The following is a 23,325-nucleotide window of genomic DNA, read 5'->3' as shown; positions in this document are numbered from 1 at the left end:
ATTGTCTGTAGGCGGCGTGGCGGCCAAAAGAAAGGGGAAGTTGAATTTGCCGAGTCTGATTCTGCCTGCGGATGGCGGCTTGACATCTGCACCTTTCGTCCTTGCAATCCCAGCCTCTTCTCTCTTCTCTCAGCACCAGCACCAGCACCACCGTCACCACCCTAGTCTTGACTTTGTACTCTGGACCGGATTGCTCACCCATGGCTCAGTCAAGCCCTCCTCGAGGTTGCTAGCAGAAACAACACAGGCATCCGCAGCTAAGCCCACTCAAGGTGCAGCGCCTGGAGACCATCAAGTGGCTGATATTCCTTAACCGGCAATGCTCCTGCGATGTGCGGCATTTGTTCAAAGGAGTACTTGGCCTGGGTTAGAGATGCATCCCGCAAAAGGTAGACTTCACAACCACCGAAGAAAGTCTTCCAACAGACCAGACTGAGAGCTCTAATCAATGGCGCATCGACACCATCCACCGGAATGCATGACCGTCAACCAAGGTCATAGGGAGAAACCGGAGAGTCTCAGCCTGACGTCGCGTTACCTTGTATCCTTCTGGTCGGAGGGCACGCTATACTCCCAATTCAATCCATGATAAAGGCATATTGGAACGACATGATCTTGCTTTGTTCACATTAGGTCTTAGTCTTGCGATGTCTGATTATGTCACTTGATGCTTTGTCTCTGCTGTCATGGGAACATAACATCGTCATACAATGGACAGGACACACGGATGGTGCCAGCAATGTCATCGTCGGTAAATATTTGGGATCGCGGATGAGTATGTGGGAGATAGCGACCCAATTCAACCGTGAGGCGTTTTCAAAATCAGTGACTGAGGCGTTCAACCCGTTTACCGATCTGACTCCTGGTGGGGCCTTGAGGTGGCAACACTTCATGTTGTTAAAGGAGCATGTGCTGAACTGATTGAAGATATCTGGGTGAATGAAGTGTGATAACGACCAAATGACCAAGGATGCCTCGAAGCGAGTTTACCCTCACCTTCACTTCACGATTTTTCAGCCTCGCCTCGAACGAACTTGGCCAGATTTCCTGGCGTCCATATCACCTCGAATCGCCAAGATGCTGTCAACACTACCACAGTCAATTCTGATCTGTCTTGACACTCTTTCCAATCATCATTCTTTGTGATAACCGGGTCACTTATCTTCAACAAACCTACACAGACAGAGAGGCCAACAGCTGTTCTCGAGCTCGAAAGATTTGCTTCACACAGATTGTGCTCCACCTCACTCCTACTTGCGCCTCTTCACCACTTTTACTCTAGCTGGAACCCTTTGCAAACATGTTTATCGGCCCCAGCTTCCTCTCCTGCCTCGCTGTGGCTTCTGTGGCCTTGGCTGTCGATAATGACAAGAACCCAGACCTCGTCGCTAAGCTTCGCGTGGCCGACACGCACCTGGATCGCATGAACTTGCTCCCGAATGATTCGGACTGGTTCTTTGACTTCACCAAGCAGGACAAGTACACCTTCTCGCCTGGAGGAGTGGTCAACGCCAACGCTGCTACTTTCCCGGCAACTGTTGGCCATGGCATGACAATGGTAGGGGTCACCGCATTCTCACACATACATCATGTCCCTCTAACTCTCTCTTTCGAAGGCGCTGCTCAACTTGGGTCCTTGCTCCATGCTTCCACCGCACATTCACCCCCGTGCCACCAACTTTGTCGTTGCCATCGCAGGGACCACGCAAACATACATGGTGGCCGAGAACGGTGCCCGAACCGTGACTGAAACGCTCCAACCAGGCCAGATGACCATCTTTCCTCAGGCCTCCATCCACACCATGATGAACATTGGCTGCGAGAATGCGCAGTTGGTCTCGGCCCTCAACTCGGACGACTCCGGGACCACCAACCTCGCCAACACATTCTTCTCGTTTCCACAGAACATCACCGGCACCATCATTGGAGGCGGACTGAACCCTCAGGACATCTACGGGCGAGTTCCGGCCGTCGGGACAGGCAGCAATGCGGGCCCTCAGGCGTGCATTGCCGCGTGCGCGAAGAAGGGGAAGATGATCAAGCGAACACACGAGGTACCGTTCTGGAACTAAGACCGAGAGGCGTGGCCGGGGACCCCAAGAGTCCGCTTCGAGCTGACAAACACGAGGAGAGGCGGTCTTGGGAAAAATCCGGTCTTGGAGACAAACAGACAGACGCCGACATTATCTGTTGCGAGTATTTCTTAAGGGCGCGTGCAAGATATCTTCTTCCTCAGCATGCGGTTAGCACTCACTCACGAGACTCACGATGCTCACATGGATTCGTAGTGCCGAGACAAAGAGTGACTCTTTTTAATGCGACATGACAGTGGAACAGTCTGCACAGGTGTGCAACTGTTGCTAGAACATGGAATTAAATCCATGAAAATTGACGATCCAGACTGCGTCTTTTTTTTCTCTTTCAAATATTAGACTGTGATACTCATGGTACGGTGCTCCACGCTGCTGAATACGCAGACAAGCTACTCTGAATCACCTAGGGGTGTTCCCCCTGGTACGGTGGTCAAGTGTAGCCGTTGCAGCCCTTTACTGCATCGTCACGGCACACGACAATCGCGTTAAAACTATTAAACAAAAAGAGTCACGGCGAATGGTCCAAGTGACCTCATCACCACCGTTGTTCTTGGATGTCATGAACTTTTCTGAACCATGCAGCCATCAACAATGACATTGTCGCGAGCCTGATTGTTCAATATGTATATATTCAGCAGGCCACATTCTTCCCGTCGGACACCAGTGCCGGTGATTCACCTCGGAGTAATCCTCTCTTCTGGATCCCCGCCATGCTGAGGATACGAAAGAGGAAGGAAACAGTACTGTTGAACCAGGCACAGAGACACACCCGAGGGATGCGTTACATGTTTTCAAACCGCCCACGCGGGCATGTACTCGTGTCGGCCTTTGGGGATTCTTGGCTCGGGAGGGTCAAAGTTCTTGATGGCTGCAGAGCGAACAGAGAATGGGGGGTTTGATTAGCCTTGATCCTTTTGTCCACGGGTTCAATGCCATGTCTGACAAGAATGAGAGCGGGCAATGGGTCCATCTATATCGTACCTGTTACGACCCTCTTGACCAGTGAATCCTTCTTCTCCTTCTTGGCCCGTTCCTTCTCACTCATGAGAGATGAGGTCGATATCGAGGCAGCATCGAATGACACGTTGGCCTTGGAATCCGACGACATCTTGTCAGGTACTGGATTGTTCAATGGGTTTGTTTCAGTGGGTGGGGCAATGGTGTCTCGGAAGTATTCTTGTAGAGGTTTTCTTGGTCGAGGATATTCAAGTAAGCTTTTCCCCTCCAGCAATGCCGAGTGCTATGGCGCGTTTCGGTATGAAGACAGAGGACGTAGGCCTCAGGACCTCAGGCAGACGGCTTTCGTCCACGTCTTTATAGTCCCGACCGCGAAGCGGACGAAGGCGCCGGCAGAGGTTTGGCATGAAGCTTGTCTTGTCATTCAATGGTGGCCTTAACTTTGCCATATGGGACCACGCGCAGGCAGCACCATACCGCCCACAGAGGAAGTGTATGGTGCATTCGGGTGATAGGTCCTGACTACAATAGAATTCCGCCTAGGAGCTACCGCATCAGGTAATGATTCGACGAATCCATATGAAGTGGGTTTTGTCAAGTGGATGCAGTGGATGCAGTCGAGGATCATGGCTGATCTGACTCATGAGGGCTTCTTCGTCAGCCTTATGGTTCTCTCACTCACTCTCACGGCGATGATCCCTCGACGATTCCTGCCGTGCGGTCCTGCGGCCTTCTCTTGATCGTCCACCTCTTATAAAAACCCACCTGCCCTATATGGCGGCCGAAGAGGAAGAGGAAGAGGGAAGACTTGAGGTCGAGCATCTACGAAAGGGGGGGGGGGGGGGGGGGGTATAGCGAGTTGCCTGTTCGTGTGATTCTGGTGGCATCAGGTGTGGGGAGAATGAAAACAGGAAAAGGTCCAATAAACAAGCAATGGACCGAGTACGAGGTAACTATACGCCGCCGCCAATCACCGGGAAACAGACCAACGACAAATTGAGGCACGTATTCGCACTTTTTGTCTCGACGCCATTTTTCTCTCTGAGTCACAAAAAGTCACGCATGACGCACACCAGTCTAGATTCTCGACTCTTTCGCTAACCTTGGGATACGCGAGAAGAGTTCGAGTTTCCGAGTCCGGCAACTGGAAGGGGTGGACGACGAGGTAGATGGATGAATTTTTCTTCAAGTATCAGACAACCACCAATGGGGCATCACGATGGACACGCTTCCTGTCAAGTCTATTTACTGATATTCCAGGGGCGTATTCAAGAAGACACAAGACTCGTCAACTCACAGATAGCCGATAGTCCCCCTTTTCATCGTCCCAGGCACCACCCCGTCTACGAGTACGTGCCTGATCATGTGGAGCTCTTCTGCCACCAACGGAGTCTTCTCCCGAAGGTCCATCCCGTCATTCAGGCTTGAAAACGAGGGGTTTTCTCTGATTGGGAACTGCTTCGCTAATTCTCATGGAATTGACTCGATGTGCTTAAGAATGCACGTCAGTCACGACTCGACAGACACGCCGTGACATCCTGCTCCGTCATCTCAACCATCTTGTGCAAGGTTTGTCAATGGTGTGCTAACTCTTCTATAGTCCTCGAGATATATGTACTTACCATCACGGTGGCTTCGCTCAGAATGACAACAGAACCCGCAAGCACAGAACCATTCACGACCGATCCACAAACAAGCGGATCCAGCAAGCCCCAGGCTGGATGACAGCCGGGACTGTCCTCCTGGTTATACGTTTGACCATCACCTTAGGTCTCCATGCTACTCGCAGTCTGCAGCCCACGAGCGCGTCTCTGGCTCGAGCGGAGTGATCGTTCATGTGACTTGTATGGCTCGGTACATCGTCGAATATTGCCCAAGCGAATATCACAAAGGGATACAATGGGGAACGGTGACATGGTGTAGAACAAAAGAACAGAGTGACAACAAGTCTAGTCAAGAAACTGGATGAATGAGGTCAATTTGGCAGGCATGTCACAAGGAAGTAGGTGATCCGTCACCATGTATCCCCTATTCGTTTGTATCTTGTAATTCTCCTTGCCCTTCTCTAGGGTTCTCGTAATTGTATCTTTGCCTTGGACTTCTTCCACATCCATCAACACAACCTTCCCCTTCGAGGAAACGGCAGGAATGACCGAGAAATCCGGGCACAAACCCACCTCGTTGCAAAGTCAGTCCACGGAAGTAGATCTCGCTGGACCCAAGCCTCAAGATCGCGCGAACGCCGACGCGGACGCGGCCGCAGACGCCGCGATGTTGCCGTTCCACACCTTTCTCGCTCATCCCCGGTCCCGTCTCACGATGGAATCCTCCCGGACAACGCGCGATGGCAGAACCCATTGCGCTGGCAGCGCTGTCGTCGAGGATAAACTCACCCACGTGAACAGATGCCCCCGCGCGTACCACTACTTCAACAGCGCGTACCCGGACCACAGTTTCAGAGTGGAGTACTCCGACGACCCTCGCTATCCCGCAGGCGAGTACCCCGAGGGTGCATACCCGACCGACGCATACCTTGTAGCAGGGGACGAGGACTCAGAGTCAGAGCATCACGATGGCCGCGAGGACGAAACCGACTATGATGATTATGGGGGCGGTGGAGAAGCCGATGATGACGACGACTGGGACGTAAGCCGGCGCGCGGGTTCCCTCCGCGACGGCGATGAAGAGAGCGTAGACCATGACCGGTTCTGGGAGGTGGATGAGGCCGAGTCTGTGGGTCGAGAGCCCTTGGAGTCGAGCGAGGGAGAGTCGACCAAGGCTTGGGACGACTCCAAGGATATAGAGAGGGTTGCAGCTGCGTTCATGGAAACGACGACGGTCCCCGAATGTAGACGCCAAGGGGAGAATGGAGAGATCTGTCATCATCCTTGCCACGTCGGCGCTCCCCATGCTCAGCCCAACTTCACATGGCGTACGCTTTTCGCATTAGGCGCTTGTGTCGGCGTGGCATTATATGCCTGGAAGTTGGCTCTGGATCAACCCTAGCCATCCAAGTCTCTAGCCATATGAATGTCTTGTTGAGTCAAATCGACCCTGCTTTGAGGCATTTCCTTGTGCGTTGTAGAGAGGTTCATGTTTGTCAAGGCGGTCGACTTCCAGGAAGCAGGGACAAACCTCCCGATAGGCTCTCTGATGAAGAGGATATGCATGTATGTGTTGATTCACAATTCTTCAAGGCCCTTTCCCACTGCCGCCGCTCACAAAACGTCTGGCGACCCAGGCACTCCCATGTTCCAGATACTCTTCTCGCGTAACACCGTACTCCCGGACAATCCCAGGAAATCCACACGCCAGCCTTGCTCCTCCCAGCCAAGTTGACGTGATAGGTTCCGCCATTTTACGAATTCGAACCATCCATTCAGTCTTCACTCTCATGCGTAGCTCGGCTTCAAGCCTCTCTGCAAAGCCACTAATATGCGCATTGCCGCCGACGAGGAGGACGTTGCTGAGCATGGTGACCTGCAAGAGCGGGGGAAGGACACTGAGCGATTGCATCACAATATCTGCTAACCCGGGCTGTTTCGAGCCTATGTCGCCAGGGGAGAAGATGATTTCTGGGATAGAGAAGCGTTCATTTCCCAAGGTCATTGAGATTTCGGCGTCTGGCCCTGAGGAGAGGGCGGCCTGTTTGCGCTTACGTGCGGCGGCGGGGGTGGGATCATGTGGACGGCTGAACCCTCGAAGAAGATGAATGCCATCAGGGAGGATATAGTCAACTCGAATCTCCTGATTTTCCGGGGAAGCTTTGTGGTCGACGTCCATAGCCACGTCCGGATTCGAGGGCGTTGATTTCAGCTTCGTTTTGTTTCCCTTCCACGTCTTCTCCAGGTCGGTTCGGAAATCTCCGCTGACAAAACAGACATCTTCCTTGATGTCATTGACGATCTTGGTGTCTTGATGCAAATCAAAATGTCGTACAGAGATAACTTCTTTTAACAGATTCGTCAGGTGCTTGCCTCCGAAATCCAATCGGCGGACTGCTCGGTGCAACGGGCGGCCTTTGAAGAGCGGTGTGATGGTGGTATGGCTGTAGCCGCTGTCGATCACAAGCACGCATTCCATAGGTAGGTCTGCCCAAGGGTCGTTTTCTGGCTTCGTGTAGGATGCTCCTTCGAATAGCGGGTGAAGATCATTGTAGGCATTAAGTGACGGGCCTAATCTGCACATCAGCGAAGGTATCCTCAATGCGAGGTGTCTCTGGCTTAGCCATACCTACCAATGACCCTGGAATATCCCCCAAAGCCCCACTCTTCCATGATAATCTCGTCTGCATTCTTCTGGAAAGGAGGCATAGTATTAGGTGGCTCGGTGAAGATGAGGGTCGTGTCCTCGGGACTCTTCACCAACAGATCCCTCTTTGCAATCCGTTCATCGAAGAAGGACTGATCCCATATCTCTTTCTGCGCCTCCCAGCTCACGACCTGGCCGTTCTCGACGGGCCGGCGAAACAAGGCCTCGCTCCATTGTGTGATTTCTTCGGATTGCGAACCGACGTAAACTTTCCTGTCACGGCTGCGGACAATGCAGTTTGGAATGATATGGCATTTTGACAGGGCATCTGCGTCCGAAACAGGTCCTAAGGGCGCGAAACCTGCTTTGAGGCTGTGACCACCATTGTCGAGGACGAAAGTTGTGGAGGGAAGGCCGGGGGTGCTTCGAGTGGACTTGGGTGCGCGGGGCATGGCGTCTTTATGCAGCCCTCATCATTCCTTCCAGGAGATCAGGGATCTACTTGGAGAAATAATATCTATGGTGATAGCCCGGACAAACTTATCGCGTATGGTATGCAGGGTACGAGAGAGCATTCGATGGGTTGTCTGGAACGTCAATATGATTTTCTAGAAAAGTTGTCGCATCACATTTGTTCCGCGTCCGGCGAACACGCACCCAAGCATCTCTCGCCGCTTTACCAGGCAGCAAGCATCCTTGGCGAACGCTGCTCAATCAACATGTTCTTCGTTCCTTTCTCCCTTCTCCCCGCCACTTCATCCTCCACCAGTGTTGGTCGCACCGCAGGATGATCTATTTACCATGTTAGGTGTCCCGATTTGCCCGATTTGCCACGATCTTTGACTCTTCAATTGTACTGAAGATTGAAATCGGCCACTTTCAAGCCCCTCTCGAGGTCGAGAAAGGCTGGGGAAAAGGGGCAATGGACAACTACCCAGGCACTATTACGTGGTACCATCGAGAATTACCTTGTCCTGTTCGTGAGGTCCCAGTTCATGTATTCTAAATTGTGGCGCACTCAGTCCATAGACCGTGTGCGTATGTCTCAGAGGCCTCATGCGTCATTCATGCCGTCTCCCGTTGCAGGGTAAAGAGAAAAACTGCAGCACGTGCTGGTGCACCATCTATTAGCTCTGAACATGTTTCATACATCTATGTACATGGCCTTCCGAAAATTCTATAGACAGGAAGAGATAGTCAAATCACTTGAAACTCGTCCGTGTGACTTCACTGGCTTTGGATTCGCTGACTTCGGGTTTCAGATCCTCTGTAATATTTCTCTCGTCCTTCCAGGCAAGGGCGACGAATTTGGTGTGGCTTCCTCGAGCCACGATCTCGTTATTCTTGTTCATGAACTTGACGGAAGTGTATGCGAGGGTTTTGCCGACTAGACGAGGTCAGCACAAACTTCAACTATGGGAGGAGAAAGAGCGCATATCTCACATTTGTCGCAGATGACCTCGCCTTTGACCAAATCACCAATCTTACCCCCTGCATTGAGGTAGGTCACGCTGAGATCTGTTGAAACTCCTGTCGAGTACAGGCCACGAGATGCCAGAGCAAGTGAGCCACTAGTATCGACCATGGTGGCCAGAGTGGCGCCGTGGAGTATTCCTAAGCGGTTCGTGTGCTGCTTCTCAATGGGTAGTTCGAAATTGACCTTGCCAGGTTCCGCAGCTGTTATCCGCATCTGAACGACACAATTGAGTCAAAGACCAAGTCCACTTGCGGTAAGCTCATCAAGACGTGGTATGGTGACTTGGTCCGACTTTGCCAATTGGTGATACTTACGCCGTCGATCAACCTGTTGTTCTTCCAGCTTAACGAGAGTACTTTGGATCATGGATGAAGAGAATTACCGTGGCTCGACCCCCGATGTTGCTCTAAAGGATTCCCATACCTATAAGGCGTTAGCTCTATGTCGCTCTCTAAGCTCATAGATTGCTGGGAACTCACTGAGCGGACGAACTTTAGTGCCGACATCGTATCGCTGGCAAGCTTCTGAGACCGCCACTCGTACTGCCAATTCAATACTGGACCCAACGGAGCACCCGGAGCACTGAAAATACGGAGTGAGATCGGACTGAAGGTTGATAGTGGCCAAATTCTAATAGCGTAAAGATATCAACCAACTTGTTAGGCCGAGATCCAATGAAGTCAAAATCAGATGGTGAAGGAAATTACATTTGATAGGCTGTTTGATTCACCGCAGCAAGACGCAAAAATGATCCACCGTATCAACTGCTCTCAGATGAAATGGCGCACACCTCGAAATAATCATCTTCCCGTACACTTCCTCTTCCTTAGGTTTCGCTTTGTCGGTTTATCTGGTCACTGTTGATGCTATTTTCACCCTTGTTCCAAGATGGAGACACACCACCTTTGAAGTTTTAACCTCTCTGGGGCCACTGACACGGAACAGTGAATACGAGTCGAGGTTAGCGCAGATTCTGCAACCCACCAGTTGGCGTAAGACGACCACCAGTGAAGAGCTGAGTTCGGACCCTTTCCTCCGTCAACCATTGCTTGTTTCGTCCAAGACCAAAAATGGGGTTTGCAGGCTAATATCCGGCGCCCTTTGTTAGGAGACTCTTGCTTTTCTTGCTAAACTCCGGCCGAGTCCATGACGCTGTCTTTCCTTCTCGTTACCATGCTGCCGGCAGCCTGTTGTCGAACTGCTCAGGGAGCACGCGACAAACAATTAGCACTTCACCAATCTCCCTGGTGGGATCAACCTTTGTTGAACCGGGCTCACAAGAATTTTTTAGCATCATATTCACAGCACTATTAAACCTTCAATGCCCAGGACGACCAAATACAGTCAAGGCCGCGTGCCAACTACTCCCGTTGACAATGCCACTGTTCGCAAGCGAAGGGCTCACAAGAAGTCTCGGCTAGGCTGTCGCAATTGTAAAATCCGCAGAGTCAAATGCAACGAGGTCCGACCAATGTGTGGAAAGTGTCTGGAATACGGCGTGTTATGCAATTACGATCCTAGTATACCTGATCTCCAGCCTCGAACCCCCGCTTCTGAACTTGGCTATCTGCAATCAAGGGTGGAAAGGTCGCCTTTGGGAACGACTAAACCTATCTTAGACATGATCACTATCTCCTTGGACAAAAGCACTTCTGAACTGGAGTCGCAGAGTGGAGCTACGCGATTCGACAAATCTGATCTGGCACGACTTGACAGATTCCAAACTAGGACAGTTCTCAGCATTGGTACAAAGAGAGCTGCCCGGGTTTTCCAGAGGGAAATCATCCCACTCGCCTGTGCGAACCCCTTGCTCATGCATTTGGCCCAGGCAGTGACCGAGTCCCACGATCGTTACTTGTGTGGAGTGGCCACATCAAGACCCAGCACAACCGAAGCCTACCACTTGAACAAAGCCTTGATTTCCTTCCAGAGCATTCTCTCCCGCCCCATCAGACGTGACGAAGGGGATGCGTTGCTACTCGCCTCATCCCTCCTTGGGGTTGTGAGCTTTTTCAACCTCGAGGCGTCGTCCGTCGAAGATGTCTGGCCGTTGCAGGATACTGACATGGCTTGGCTCAACTTGAGCGACGGAAAACAAACCATCTGGCGATTGGCCAGCCCTTTGAAGGTCGACAGCCTTTGGCGACAGGTTGGCATTGCATTCGATCACGACAAGCTGCCTGAAAATCAAATACCCGACCACAGCCCTTCGATATTTGATCATCTCTGTGCCGAAGATGCTGAGTCGTCATCAGCTCGGGTCAATCCATACTACAGGACTGCAACACGGCTCCTACCCTTATTGGACCTCGAATGCGATGACTCCACCTGGCTGCGGTACGTTGGATTTGTCAACCAGATAGATCCACTCTACAAGTCACTCCTTGTGCGAAAAGATCCTTGGGCGTTGCTTATACTTGTGTATTGGTACATGAAGGTGTGCAGAGGTTCTTGGTGGATTTCGTCTCGATCTATCCTTCAAGGGCAGGCAATTTGCCTGTATCTTGCACGATACCATTCGGATGATCCAACTATACTCTCAGCTTTGGAGAAGCCAAGGATGGAATTCAATGCTGCACAAATGGAAGGATGGGGAGGTATATCTTCTGTGATCAGCAGTCCAGGATGGCCTTAGCTTTTAGAAAGTCCCATGGTGGAGTCATTGGGCGTCGACACATGTCTCTACCATTCAAAATAGTGCTGAAATTAACAACATGTTATTGGGAGCCTTGATATCATCTCTACTTAATAGAGGTTGTTTCGTGCCAAAATGGGTCGTAGTCGCTCCATCACAGCCTTTTCAGGACATTTACAAAGGCAGCGAGATATTTGTACAAAAGAAGACATGATCCTCTTGGCATTTTTGACTCAATTTGAGCCTTGTTTGCCTTGAATGAGGCTCTATCACCATCTATTCCCCTTGGACTTCCCATCACTGTCGCCTCGGAGTGTGTGCATCAGCGGAACGAGATGACGGATAGGTGAATATGGTAACGGGGAGCTAAGCGTGTGCGTCTCCGACTTTCTATTGATTTGGCCTAGTGGTCATGGCGGACGCAACACTTCAATCATGGGAGTACCTCGAGACACTCCCAGGGACTCAATTCTACCGTCTCTACAGGAGTCCAGCCTCTGCTCTGGCGATATTTCGAAAGCGACTGTCAGCACTGGCGAAGTCCTTTGTCTTGATGCTGTTGTACATGCCCCGACCTCTGCCAGTCAAACAACTGGAACAGTTTGTCAAGGACACCAGCCGGGGTGAACGTGAGCACGCTTTGGATTTACTTCACCGTTACCACATATTTCGTGATGTCACTCTTAACTCGACAAAAGCGTATGCGTTGACTCCGGACTTTGCTAAATCTCTTCGTCGCGCTTTGACGGGAGCAGGAGACACCCGGTCTTTTGGGCAGGTCGCTCGAGTCCCCGAGGGTCGTAAGGTCACGATATCGCAACTGGATGAGTATTCTCGCCAGCGATGGGAAGGCATATTGGGCTACATGGTCGGTTCTTCTTCCATACCTCTTGAGACGGCAAATGAGCAGCCAGCGATTGAACCCGCGCCAGGAGTTATTGAGCTTTTGAAGGCTGGTCATCTCATCGAGGTCAGCGGGGCGTACAGCCATGGCCAAAGAGCCAGGATCACGAAGGAAGGCTTTGCGTTTGTCCTGCAAGATATCAATACCCAGGTATGGGCATTGCTTTTTCTCTACGTGGATAACGCCGAGGTCTTTGACATGGACAAAGTCGATGTCCTGTCGTTTCTTTTTCTTGTCTCGTCCCTAGAATTAGGGCTGGCATACTCGACCTCTACTCTGGACGAAACCCAGCGGCGCTGCCTGTCGGACCTGGTTTCTCTTGGACTCGTCTACCAACCTCTATCAGACGACGGCATTAACCCTGCCAACCACTTCTACCCAACGCGTCTAGCAACCACCCTAACGTCCGACTCGGCCTCGGCTCTGTCGACAACCAACCTGACCATCGGTACGTCTCTCTCACAGAAATACTCCTCCTCATCAGGCACCACCACACCTTCCGGTACCGTCACACAAAAGGGCTTTATCATTGTCGAAACGAACTACCGCGTCTATGCCTACACCTCGTCTCCCTTACAGATTGCCCTTCTCTCGCTATTCGTCAACCTGCGTTCCCGCCACCCCAATCTCGTGACAGGGAAAATGAGCAAGGCTTCGGTCCAACGAGCCGTCCAGGCGGGCATCACAGCTGATCAGATCATTTCGTATCTTACAACCCATGCGCACCCCCAAATGAGGAGGCACGCGCAGGCAGAGCAAGCCGCTTTGCTGGCGAGGGGCACCACTACCGAGTCGCAGGTACAGAGAACGGTGCCGATCCTGCCTGCAACGATATTGGATCAGATCCACCTGTGGCAGCTGGAAAGAGACCGCATGACCACCACCCCAGGGTTTCTCTTTCGGGATTTCTCCACGCGGGCAGAATACGAAGCCAATTGTCGGTACGCGGACGAGACTGGTGTGCTGGTGTGGAAGGACGACGCGAAGCGGCTGTTCTTTGTAACGCGGCTAGAGGGCGTGCGGGCGTTTATGGCGGAGAGGAGAGCGACTGGGTCGGGTGGTGGAACACAAGGTTGAGCGCTACGGAACTGGCGAGGAAGGCTGGGATATTCGCACAGCCCATTTCGAGGCTGGCATAAGGACACCGCGACGACCACATGTTCCAAAGCACCTACCACTCACGGCTTGAACGGACCAGGTGGCCTGGATGCATTTAGCGTCGATTCTGCGAGCTAGCGGACGTGTTTGCTGGTCGATGGAGAAACACGAGATCATAGCAATGGGTAAGGAGGGACCTTTGGTTCTGCTTTGCTGGATACTGAGCATCGCCTTCCTTCTCGCTTGACTCTTTTGACATACCAATGTCCAATGGGATAGGCCATTGGACGTTTGTAACAATATCAGTGTTCTTGACTTGTGCTGTCTACCCACCTATCTACAGGAATCCGACCGTCCCGACCACCCCTCTGTCCTTCCGTGACTTTCTGTTCGCCATGGCCGGCCGAAGAGAAGCGTGGTATTTGTGATTTGTGCCTCCTCTTGCGGTTTGTTTCGCCTCTCTTGTCCTGTGCTGTCGTGTCTTGGCTTGTCACCAAGCGAGAGGAGGGAGGAAGGAAAAGGGCGTGGGTGGAGTGCAAAGTCAGTGGTCGACAAAATCCAGACACTCGGTTATCTCATCTATCTAGCCAGGCGACAAGGCAGAGAGGGTCAAATAGGGGGCATGATCCGAGGGTGCTGTTGTCGTCCTCCTCCCCGAAGACGAATGTGAAAGGGAGCAGCTCCGTAAACTTTCGCTGCGAGAACAAAGACACATTCGAATTCACCAAATCACATGCTTCGCTTCGCATCAATCGTCGCAGGGCCGAGAGATTGTTCGGAATGGTCTCGATTCACCTAGTTAGCTAGACTTCACAATGACCAGCCTGAATCAAAGACAGCCATGAGGGCTTCATCTTCCGCCAGCTCACAAGTCCAGGGTATCGGGCGTCAACAAAGACGAGTCCTCTCGTATTCGATCAAAGTGCCAGGAAAGTTGCTCGATGTGGAAACGGTTGCATCCAGTCATACCATGTTGGTGCAGGCCAGGTCAGGATGCACAGCCCAAAACTCCTTTCGTTATCGCTTCAGTAGCATTTGAGAGCCGCGCTCGACTGCATCCACTCGACTCTCCCCTCTCTTCCAGCTAGGCGCTCACCCTGCTGTGTCCCGTCCCCTCCCCGGCTCCAGGTCTGTTCGGTTCGACGACGTGACAGCGACAGCTCCCTCAATTCCCGCCACAGAACACAGTCTTGCATCGTTCCATCCTTGATCACGAGAGAAACACCCCACATTGCCAGAGAAAGGGCAAGAAACTTGCTGTTTTCCAGTCTTCGGGCTTCAGCCAGAGCACACCACCTCCACTCATCTCGAATCAAAGAAGGTTCGGGCTTTAGAAGGTCGCCGATGTCATGGGGGCCTTGCCCTTTAAGTACCTTGAACACGTCCCAGGTAGAGTAAGCACGGAGAAGGTAGGAAGACCGTCCAGAAACAGACAAGGACAACTAGAAGTCGAAGCCGCATGATCCACTTTCCACAACAAGCGAACGAGATGCCACAGAAGGTAAAGGCATCGCGAAACGGAGCATCACCTCGGCCGTATGCCTCGCCATCCGGCCGCAATTGACCATTGAGGACGATCACCCGTCTGCCCTGGTTCAGGCAAATATGAGACAAGGATAAGCGGAGGTGAGCGTAAGCGCTTAGGCCACGTGGTGGAATACGAGGATGGCTTCCGCAAGATTCGGTTGGTATCGGCCTCTAAATGGTACACAATATCGTCAACAATCTGGGGAACAAAGGAGGTCAAAAGCTGTTCGGGTAGAATCTCGAGTCGATGGGTAAGAGACTGTGCCTTGTTGTCGCAGTTCTGCCGCTTCCCATGTTGCTTGCCGTGCATACTCGAGAATCCGCACGCAGGCTTATTGTTTTTGGCTCAGACGTTCGCAAGGCTGTCGTGAAGCACCCGCAGAGTAGACAAGCAACTGAAAGGTCAGCAACAATGAGTCGGAGCCCTGTCAGCCACCCACAGCCTCCATTCTTTCCCTCGACGCCTTGCATATAGTACATCCCCCAATGTTCTGTATCTTATCTTTCAGTAAACGTGCATTTGTGACCTTTGGTCCCACTGATCTGGAAAACCTGGTTTCTTCAGCCTCGCCATCATCCGGACGAATCCTATTCTGAGGTAGTAGCACCTCATCTCCTTCTGCCTCGGGACCATGTAGCAGATGTGAGACGTGATAGACATGCCCACAAGCGAACCCGACCAAGGTTTCGGTTTCATTTTCATGCAACGCTTTATGACACGACGAACAGTGTCCTGGTTTCACCTCCGGTTCTGGTTCGGCCTCAAGTTTTGTTTCCTCTGCCAGCTGATCCTTGGAGCCAGCAACGTCCTGGGCAGTCGGCCGTTGGTGTTTCACACTTGGAGCGACAATGTCGAACCTGATACCTTTCCTTCGACCTCTTCTCAGCGTCTCCATGCCAACGGCAACCTCACTGCTGAGTACTCGCGCGACCCCAGCGCTGATACTGTCTTGTAAATCATACTCTCGAATCATCTTCTTCAGCCCATCTTTTAGGCCTTCCACTTCCAGTCCAGAAGGTATTCTCTTCACCAAGGTAATAGGGTCAATGGCAGTCCCAACCTCTGCCAGGAGACCTGAAATGAATCTCGGTCGTGACATGCTGTATTCGAGAAAATCGTCCCAGAGGCTCTGGTCATCTTGCTCCTTGGCGAAAGCGATAGCCTTTGAGACATCCTTCAATTCATCAATGATCAGAAACAGTGCCTTTTTGGTCTGTCCCGTCTTGCTCAAGAGATAAACAAGTTCCTCGACGTAATGCTTCCTTTCGCATATCTTGACAGCGTTTTCGAAAGTGTAAGCGGTGGACGCTTGCAAGAATTCCATGAGCAGATCTCGATCGAATTCTGCAAACAACTCGACAGCGACATCCGCGAATTGTTCAACGTGCTGCTTCCCTGTGTCGGCCGCAAGCGACGTATTCATGGCTGAATGGCCGACCCGGGGTAGCGCAGGAGCTTCCTGAGTTCCCTCGCCGCGCCACAAAGCGCGAAGGTAGAAGTAGAGGAACGGCTTCAGTGACGGCTTATCAAGTTGCGCAACAACTTCGTCGGGCTCAACCACTCCAGCTGTAGCTTCGTCCACGAGGACCTTAATTGGGTCTGCAGCGAGTTCGTCCAGTTCCTCGCGAGTTGCACTCTTCAATTGATCGGGTGAAACTCGCAGCATGACAAAACTGGGAATGTCGTCGGCAATGGCGTCAACGAGATGGTGTTCCTTGATCAATGACATGGCCGTGTCAGCATCCTGCAGGGCGATGTAGCATCTCAGAGCTTCGTCATAGTGTCCATCTGCCAGGAACAATTTCCCCAGGCTTTCCTGCAAGAGCCTCCAGTCCTGTGACCCCTTTGATACGGTACCAGAGCGCAACTGATCTTCGACCGCTGCTGTGATGCTGCTGATCTCAAAAAGATCCGAAGGCCACTCATCAAGAAGCTCCTTAAACCGCAATCTGTCAACCTCCGCGTAGTGACCAAGGATGATTTCGAAGATGGAGGATGGCAAAGGGGGTGTCAGTTCCAACGTCGGTACGTGAGGCGATATCTCGTCAAACTTCGCGTTTTTGACGAACATCCACACCCAATGCTCCCAGCGACTCGTCGTATTCAATACTTTTGCAGCGACCTCGCCAGCTTCAGACCATCTATTGGCATCAATGAGCTGCTTCAGCCACAACTCGCCTATTCTTCGTTTCTCCTTTTCTGCCGCAGAGAATTTATTCTTCGATTTGGCTTGCGCTGAACTCGTGACTGAAACAGAATCCGAGAAAAATTCGGCCAAGGTAGCCTGCTGACGAGCCTGCGTGGGGCTGAGGGAAGTCGCAGTGCCTGATCTTGCGAGAGAACTAGCTTTCGATGGACTTGGTGGTGTTGAAGTTCCAGAAGCTTCAGAGAGGGTGCCCGCTGCTTCGGGATGCTGATCAACCAGTTCCCACGCTTGTTGGTATTTCTTGAGGCTCACGAACCACTGCAGACGGTCGTTGAGATTGCGTCGGACCGCGACAATGCAGTCATAGGGGCTGTAGATGAAGATCTTCATGCTTTGTGCTGTGGCCATGGTATTGATCTCCTCTTTGGCACTCGTCTCACTAGATCCAAACCCCGGAATCCAGCCTGTGAGATAGTTGCGTTCTCTGGTGCTTCCTGTCCGATCAGGGCCGCTGACACCACTTCGAATACTCTCGCCTGAACTGAAAATTCGATTTGCGCCCAAAAGCCGAGGCCCGTACATGGTGGCATCCCACATACCTTGACCAACGGATTCGACGCCTGTAGCCAGACTTGTACCCACCGTGCTCATACCAGATCCAATGGTGCTGAGGTACCCCTTTTGGAGAAGTGCAGCTGGGATGCGAACTGGAGGCAGAACGCCCAAGTGATAGTCTGAAGCCGAAAGAGTCTCAAATCTGCTCATAGTGAGAGTGTCGGTGTCGACTTCTTCCTTTGTATCGATATTGACCAAACGCAACTCTGGTTCCAATGCATTATGTCGTGCTCGTCGGCCTCTCCTGCTACCTCCACTGTCTTGCAATGCTGAGCCATTGCCCGTCTTTTTTTCCATGAATGCAAGCACCAAAAGCAGACTTGGGGTATATAACGAAATTCCAGATATTGTACAGTCATCAAATCGTATACTGTTCGGTGGTCAGTAGGTGCATCTTGCCGAAAAGACGTAGAACTCACATCGTAGCGACTTCAGCGCGTCCAATTTTATTATTACCTCCGCTTTCCACAGAGCCTGGGTAGACCTTGATGATCCATGCTGAATCTCCCCACCCTACTAAAACTTCTTCAACCTTTGCTTTTTTTGGATCGGGCTTGGGAGATGCACCGTTCGCAGGAGCAGGGACGAGGGTGCTAACGGGGGAGTCGTCGTCGGTATCGAGATTGTCGCGGTCGATCCACTCTGCACGAGCTTTCCATACACCCGCCATATCCTCCCAGCCGGGACGGTTAGGTCTGTCGATGTGGCTCATCCGTTTCCACTCGAGGCCAGATTCTGAACTTTCAAGCTTCAAGTTTGATCTCATGATCTTGATTCCCTGTTCATTTACCCAGAGGACATATTTTCCTGAAAGTGACCATTTGATGGTGCTAATGATACCTTCACCACCGTGCAGAATTTTGTCTGACCCAGTGTTGGTTCCAAGGCCAATTGACCCAAGCCAGCCAGAGGCCGCTGCCGCCGCTCCTGTCGTAGTTGCATTGGCGCTTTTCCCTGCTTGTCCGCCAGTGGTCAAAACCAGAATGCCACCTTGCCCGCCAGATAAATAAGTTCTGTCCAACTTGTATTCTGGTGAGAGGGCAACGGTCTGGACAGGTCTTCCGAAGTTGCGCAATTGAACATCACGAGGATCGACTAATGAGGCGATGCAGACATTACCATCGATGGACGACGTAGCGATGTATATCCGATTTGGAAGTATATCCGCTATAGGATTTTGCACTTGCTTTCCTTTCGGTGCCGGGGAGCTTGAGGGCGACTTGTCCGCATTCGAAGAAGCTTCTGCTGCTAGTTTTGAACCAGGATCATGGCGGAAACCCGCAAGTGGAGGGTTGTAGGGAGATATCGAGATCGCGGATATGCTGGCTGTATGAGCATGGTAGACGCGCAGGGAGGTGAATGTCGGCAAAGCGAAGACATGAATGTTTCCATTGTGAGTCCCCACGATCATTTTATCTCCAGCCACATGAAATGTACTCGTCGCATCTCCATTGCGGTATATCGAGCTCACGTTCCTCGTCAACGTAGCATATTTAAGTCGCGGCTCTTCCTCCTCTTCATCCTCCTCTTCCTCGGAGTCGTCTGCTGTGGCCTCGGGCCTTGCTGGCTTCGGATGGTGGCTGATGATTTTCTGAGGCTTGTCACCGTCGCCTGGCTCAGACGAGCCATCTCCGGCCGCCATGCAGAGGATAGGATACTCAGAAGCGTGACATTTGCACGCGCAGCTTGGAGTTCTCCAGATGGAGTAGTGCTGGTAGACACTTGACTCCAATTCCCACGGAGAGTCTGGACCATTGAAATGACGAGCGCCAAGTCCTCGGCTCATGCAGCCTTGCAGACACCAGAGCGCAGTTTGTTTGAGCACCTGGAGCTGCAAGAAGTATTAGCATTTCACGGATGGCGATACATTTCTGGGTGTCCGATGCCCCCCCTTTCTCTTGTTGACCATGCGCTCGGTCGCTACTCGCCCTCTGCTGAGTTTGGGAAGTCAGTTTGTCTGCTCAAGTTGTCGACGGGTGGGATATGAAGCGCTTCGTCAACCGGGCTTCCGCCCTCTACATGCATCGCCAATCTTCCAGCGGCCCCGCCGCAGGGAGTTCTTTTCCTCCAACACGTCGTTTATGAGCCAGTCGACGCAGAAACAAGAGTCACAGAGGGACGGGGACTCGGGAGATTCCGCCGTCGACTCAGCAACCGCTTCATTAGCTCAGAAACGAAAGACTGCACGCTCCCCCGGGACGAAGACATCGCTTCGAAGAGTAGGACTGGAGGCTCAGAGATCTAAGGCTGGCCTTACGAAGCCAACCTTGAGACTCCATGAAGAGGCAGACCAAACACCAAAACTTGTGACAGCATATGCTGTGGCAGAACAATTCGACCTGGCCAAGGTCGTCGAGATTCTTCGCAATAAAGGTTACGAACCCGATCCTCTCGGCACTGGACTATTTCCACAGGTTGTCCATGTCCAAGTACCCATCTCCTCAATCTACCGTTCCACCAATCCCTCCGCCAGGGACCTGTCCTCGACAGAAGTCGGCGATGTGTTTGTCTTCCCATCGGGCACGGTGGTAACGTGGGCTTTACCTGACGGGTTTACTTCATACTTTGCAACACGCACTCTCCTTCCTGCGGCAGAAAATCCTCATAAAGAACCTATTGAGACCGAGGACTTGGACTATATTGAAGATCCAAACCGCGAACACAGCCTCATCCGTGGCGAAACGATCGTCCTGGGAACGAAAAAGTCAGAGTATCAAGAACCACCTTCGTCAACAGACTATACACAGGCCGAGTCGCAGTTTCAGACTGTCGATACAGTACTTACTAAGATTGCCTTTTCCTCGGGATTTGCCCGCTCCACGAAACTCGCCGTCCTTGAGACGAACCTTTCCACTTATCTAGCCTCTACGGCGGACATCCCGGCTCTCCTGGCAAAGGGCTCGCGGCTCCCATTCAAACTTTCCCGCGACTTCATTTCCCGCAAAACAGGTCAACTCCTCCTCCTGCGCGCGCAGCTCAATCTTTACTCCGAACTCACCGACTCTCTTCCCGATCTTTTCTGGGACTCCCGGCACGAACTCAACCTGGAAAACTACTACGATCAAGTTGGGCGAGCGTTGGACGTCGGAATCAGGATCAAAGTCTTGAACGAGAAGATGGACTATGCAGCTGAGATTGCAACGGTGCTGAGGGAGAGGCTGAGCGAGAAACACGGGCTGTTTTTGGAGTGGACCATCATCGTGCTGATCGCAATAGAGGTGGGATTCGAGGTCTTGCGGCTGTGGAAGGAAGGCTTTTGGGAGGAAGTGTGGGAGAATGGAGGAGTCGGGAAGGTACAGACTCTGTAGGATGGAGGATTGATGGCTTTCGGCCTTTGAAGACCCCGAGACAGGGCTCGGCATTACACAGTCTACTGCTCTACATGGAGACACCGACAAGGGATGTTTGGCTATGAGGTTACCCATTAGATATCATGCTGTGACTTTGACCTTGCGATTGAAGATAATGCCATAATAGAAGAACATCTCTGCTTCCATCCGCGCCAAATCTATTGCAGCGATCAAACCATGACGGGAGACGCTTGGCAGTGACTTTTGCACGAGCAAACGACCCAGATGGGAGGGAACCGTGCCACACAGCCAGGATCGGAACACCAAACATCTATGAAGAAAAAAAAGAGAGAAGATCAGCCGAAGATCAGCCGCCATTCTCAGCCTCGCGAATACTCCCACTCCAATGGTCTGCTACAAGTACTCACAACCCAGCTCTGAGGAAGGCTGACCTGACCGCTTCACACAAAGAGCCAGCGGCTGAAAGCGATGTGAGAGATCAGTGAGAGGGAGACTGTTACCGTCGGACCCTCACCACGCCCACGGAAGGCTACGGAATGTCGACTGATCTGATCACCGGCCAGGGAGGGTCGATCTGGCGAGCTGACAATTCTTTTGCGATCCTGACGCATGATTGGCTTACAAAGAGCTTGATCTGAACTGGTGATCTTTTGCGTGTAACTGGGTAGATTGCCGATAGATGCGATCTTGTTGGTGGGCGCGGGCTCAACGGTGATGGGCGGTGACAAGACATTTGGCACAGTGCGGGACTTGTTGTATGCAGACCAGTGTAAATAAAGGATGGAGACTTTCAGATCTCTACAAGAGGAATCTTAAGCGAGAAGTAAAGGCACAGGGGAACTCAAGGTTGGTTATTCAAAGCACATTTTCATTGGAGACTAGCTATGGTTCAAGGATCGTCAACTTTGATCAACGTGCCAACACACCGTATGACTGGAATCTGCAATTAAGACGCAATAGCAATTAAGTTTGATCCCTCAATCCAATTCACAGGGGGTGTTGCCACTCCCACGAACCATCATGAAAACCTCATGTGGCCAGTCCAATATGGCCTAGCTGGAAAGAATCATTGTTGTTGCAGGCAGTTGATTTCAGGAGTTCCTTGTTGAATAGCTAGTGCTGAGTCTGTTTGTGGTGTGATCATGCATCTCACTTGACGAGATGGACAATGTCTGTTTGTCGTTTGCATATGCTGATGGTTGGCATGTTGTGGTACATGGCAGACATAGCTGCAAAGAGCGTCAGGGTATCTTTTGAAGTTGTATGTACTCAGGCAAAAGCCAACACAGCCACCAACCCAGCCAAGCCCATGTTGACACCAACAGTTCCAGCGCCATTTGAGTTGGGAGCTTCTGGAATGCCAGAGGTGGTAGAGGCTGTGGCAGTCGTCTGAGTTTCAGTAGAGGAAGTGGTCAAGACGCTGGTGGTGATGGAAGATGATGTGGTCTCATCAACAGTGCTACTCTCAGATGACAGAGTCGAAGTGGTAGGCATAGGTGTAAGTGGGACACTGCTCTCAACTGCTGTAGTAGGAGGAACCGGAGTTGTCTCAAGAGTTGGAGTAGTGGAGATTGTTGGAACACCTGGAGTCTCAATTGGAGTCTCAGTGCTGCCGGTGCTGGCCTCAGAGGTGGAGGTGGAGGGCGCGGGTGGGAAGATGGTGATCATGACAGAAGTGGACGAGGTGACAGTGATAGAAGTGGTGGTCGGAGTGAGAGGAACAACAGGAGTCAAGGTGGATGAAGTGCCATATGGGGTGCAGTCAGCCGGGGTCACAGTGATAGTGACTGGCTCTTCTGTAAACAATGTCAGTGAAAACCCAGACAACAACGGGCTTGATACTTACGACGTGGCATGAGGTTGATGATATCGTTGATGTCATCAAGGGACATGTCTCTAGCTATGGATTTTCGTCAGTCCTGAACAGTCAACACTATGCGGGATTCAAATTTCTCACCTGCCAAGGCCGCAGCCAACTTGCCATGGACACCGACATTGAGAGCAGTTGCTGTTTGTCTTGTCAGCAGCAAGAAAACACACACAGGAACACAGGCTGCTGAGGTGTTGTTGACTCACCAAAGGAAGTAGCAGTAAGGCTAGCAACCATGAGGCTGATGACGGGTGCAATCTTCATGGTGAAGGATGCAAGATGGATGAGGTTGGGTGATGAATGTGGTGAGTAAGAGTATGGAGTATCCAAGTTCGAAGGTAATTCTGGTCCAAAAGAGTGACGCAGATGGTGTTGATGAGAACTTGAAGTTATTTGGTAGAGGGTAAGAGGCGGAGGTTCAGGTTGAGGTTTTGAAAAAA

At 51.8% G+C, this 23,325-nt stretch overlaps 8 protein-coding genes across 8 annotated transcripts; 4 read left to right on the top strand and 4 right to left on the bottom strand.

Moving 5' to 3' along the window:
- Positions 1-1,300: 1,300 nt before the first annotated feature.
- Positions 1,301-2,072, top strand: AYO21_09456 (hypothetical protein; the record flags this gene model as incomplete). Its single annotated transcript, XM_022659390.1, has 2 exons — positions 1,301-1,558; positions 1,617-2,072. The coding sequence occupies 2 exons, from the start codon at positions 1,301-1,303 to the stop codon at positions 2,070-2,072; spliced, it is 714 nt and encodes a 237-aa protein (XP_022508329.1).
- A 3,126-nt stretch (positions 2,073-5,198) lies between these two features.
- AYO21_09455 (hypothetical protein) lies at positions 5,199-6,056 on the top strand (the record flags this gene model as incomplete). Its single annotated transcript, XM_022659389.1, has 1 exon — positions 5,199-6,056. One exon carries the CDS (start codon positions 5,199-5,201, stop codon positions 6,054-6,056), a length of 858 nt encoding a protein of 285 aa, XP_022508328.1.
- A 186-nt stretch (positions 6,057-6,242) lies between these two features.
- Positions 6,243-7,753, bottom strand: AYO21_09454 (hypothetical protein; the record flags this gene model as incomplete). Its single annotated transcript, XM_022659388.1, has 2 exons — positions 6,243-7,225; positions 7,288-7,753. The coding sequence occupies 2 exons, from the start codon at positions 7,751-7,753 to the stop codon at positions 6,243-6,245; spliced, it is 1,449 nt and encodes a 482-aa protein (XP_022508327.1).
- A 750-nt stretch (positions 7,754-8,503) lies between these two features.
- On the bottom strand, positions 8,504-8,991 carry AYO21_09453 (hypothetical protein; the record flags this gene model as incomplete). The annotated part of the gene is made up of 2 exons (XM_022659387.1): positions 8,504-8,688; positions 8,745-8,991. The coding sequence occupies 2 exons, from the start codon at positions 8,989-8,991 to the stop codon at positions 8,504-8,506; spliced, it is 432 nt and encodes a 143-aa protein (XP_022508326.1).
- A 1,408-nt stretch (positions 8,992-10,399) lies between these two features.
- On the top strand, positions 10,400-13,394 carry AYO21_09452 (hypothetical protein; the record flags this gene model as incomplete). Its single annotated transcript, XM_022659386.1, has 2 exons — positions 10,400-11,115; positions 11,900-13,394. The coding sequence occupies 2 exons, from the start codon at positions 10,400-10,402 to the stop codon at positions 13,392-13,394; spliced, it is 2,211 nt and encodes a 736-aa protein (XP_022508325.1).
- Positions 13,395-15,370: 1,976 nt separating this feature from the next.
- AYO21_09451 (hypothetical protein) lies at positions 15,371-19,346 on the bottom strand (the record flags this gene model as incomplete). Its single annotated transcript, XM_022659385.1, has 2 exons — positions 15,371-18,074; positions 18,124-19,346. 2 exons carry the CDS (start codon positions 19,344-19,346, stop codon positions 15,371-15,373), a joined length of 3,927 nt encoding a protein of 1,308 aa, XP_022508324.1.
- Positions 19,347-19,611: 265 nt separating this feature from the next.
- On the top strand, positions 19,612-21,012 carry AYO21_09450 (hypothetical protein; the record flags this gene model as incomplete). The annotated part of the gene is made up of 1 exon (XM_022659384.1): positions 19,612-21,012. One exon carries the CDS (start codon positions 19,612-19,614, stop codon positions 21,010-21,012), a length of 1,401 nt encoding a protein of 466 aa, XP_022508323.1.
- A 1,272-nt stretch (positions 21,013-22,284) lies between these two features.
- On the bottom strand, positions 22,285-23,149 carry AYO21_09449 (hypothetical protein; the record flags this gene model as incomplete). The annotated part of the gene is made up of 4 exons (XM_022659383.1): positions 22,285-22,811; positions 22,862-22,915; positions 22,973-23,023; positions 23,092-23,149. 4 exons carry the CDS (start codon positions 23,147-23,149, stop codon positions 22,285-22,287), a joined length of 690 nt encoding a protein of 229 aa, XP_022508322.1.
- Positions 23,150-23,325: the final 176 nt, after the last annotated feature.

This window comes from Fonsecaea monophora (genome assembly GCF_001642475.1).
Source record: "Fonsecaea monophora strain CBS 269.37 chromosome Unknown Scaff93, whole genome shotgun sequence".
NCBI classification, from domain to species: domain Eukaryota; kingdom Fungi; phylum Ascomycota; class Eurotiomycetes; order Chaetothyriales; family Herpotrichiellaceae; genus Fonsecaea; species Fonsecaea monophora.
This window is presented reverse-complemented; position numbering and strand designations above follow the sequence as displayed.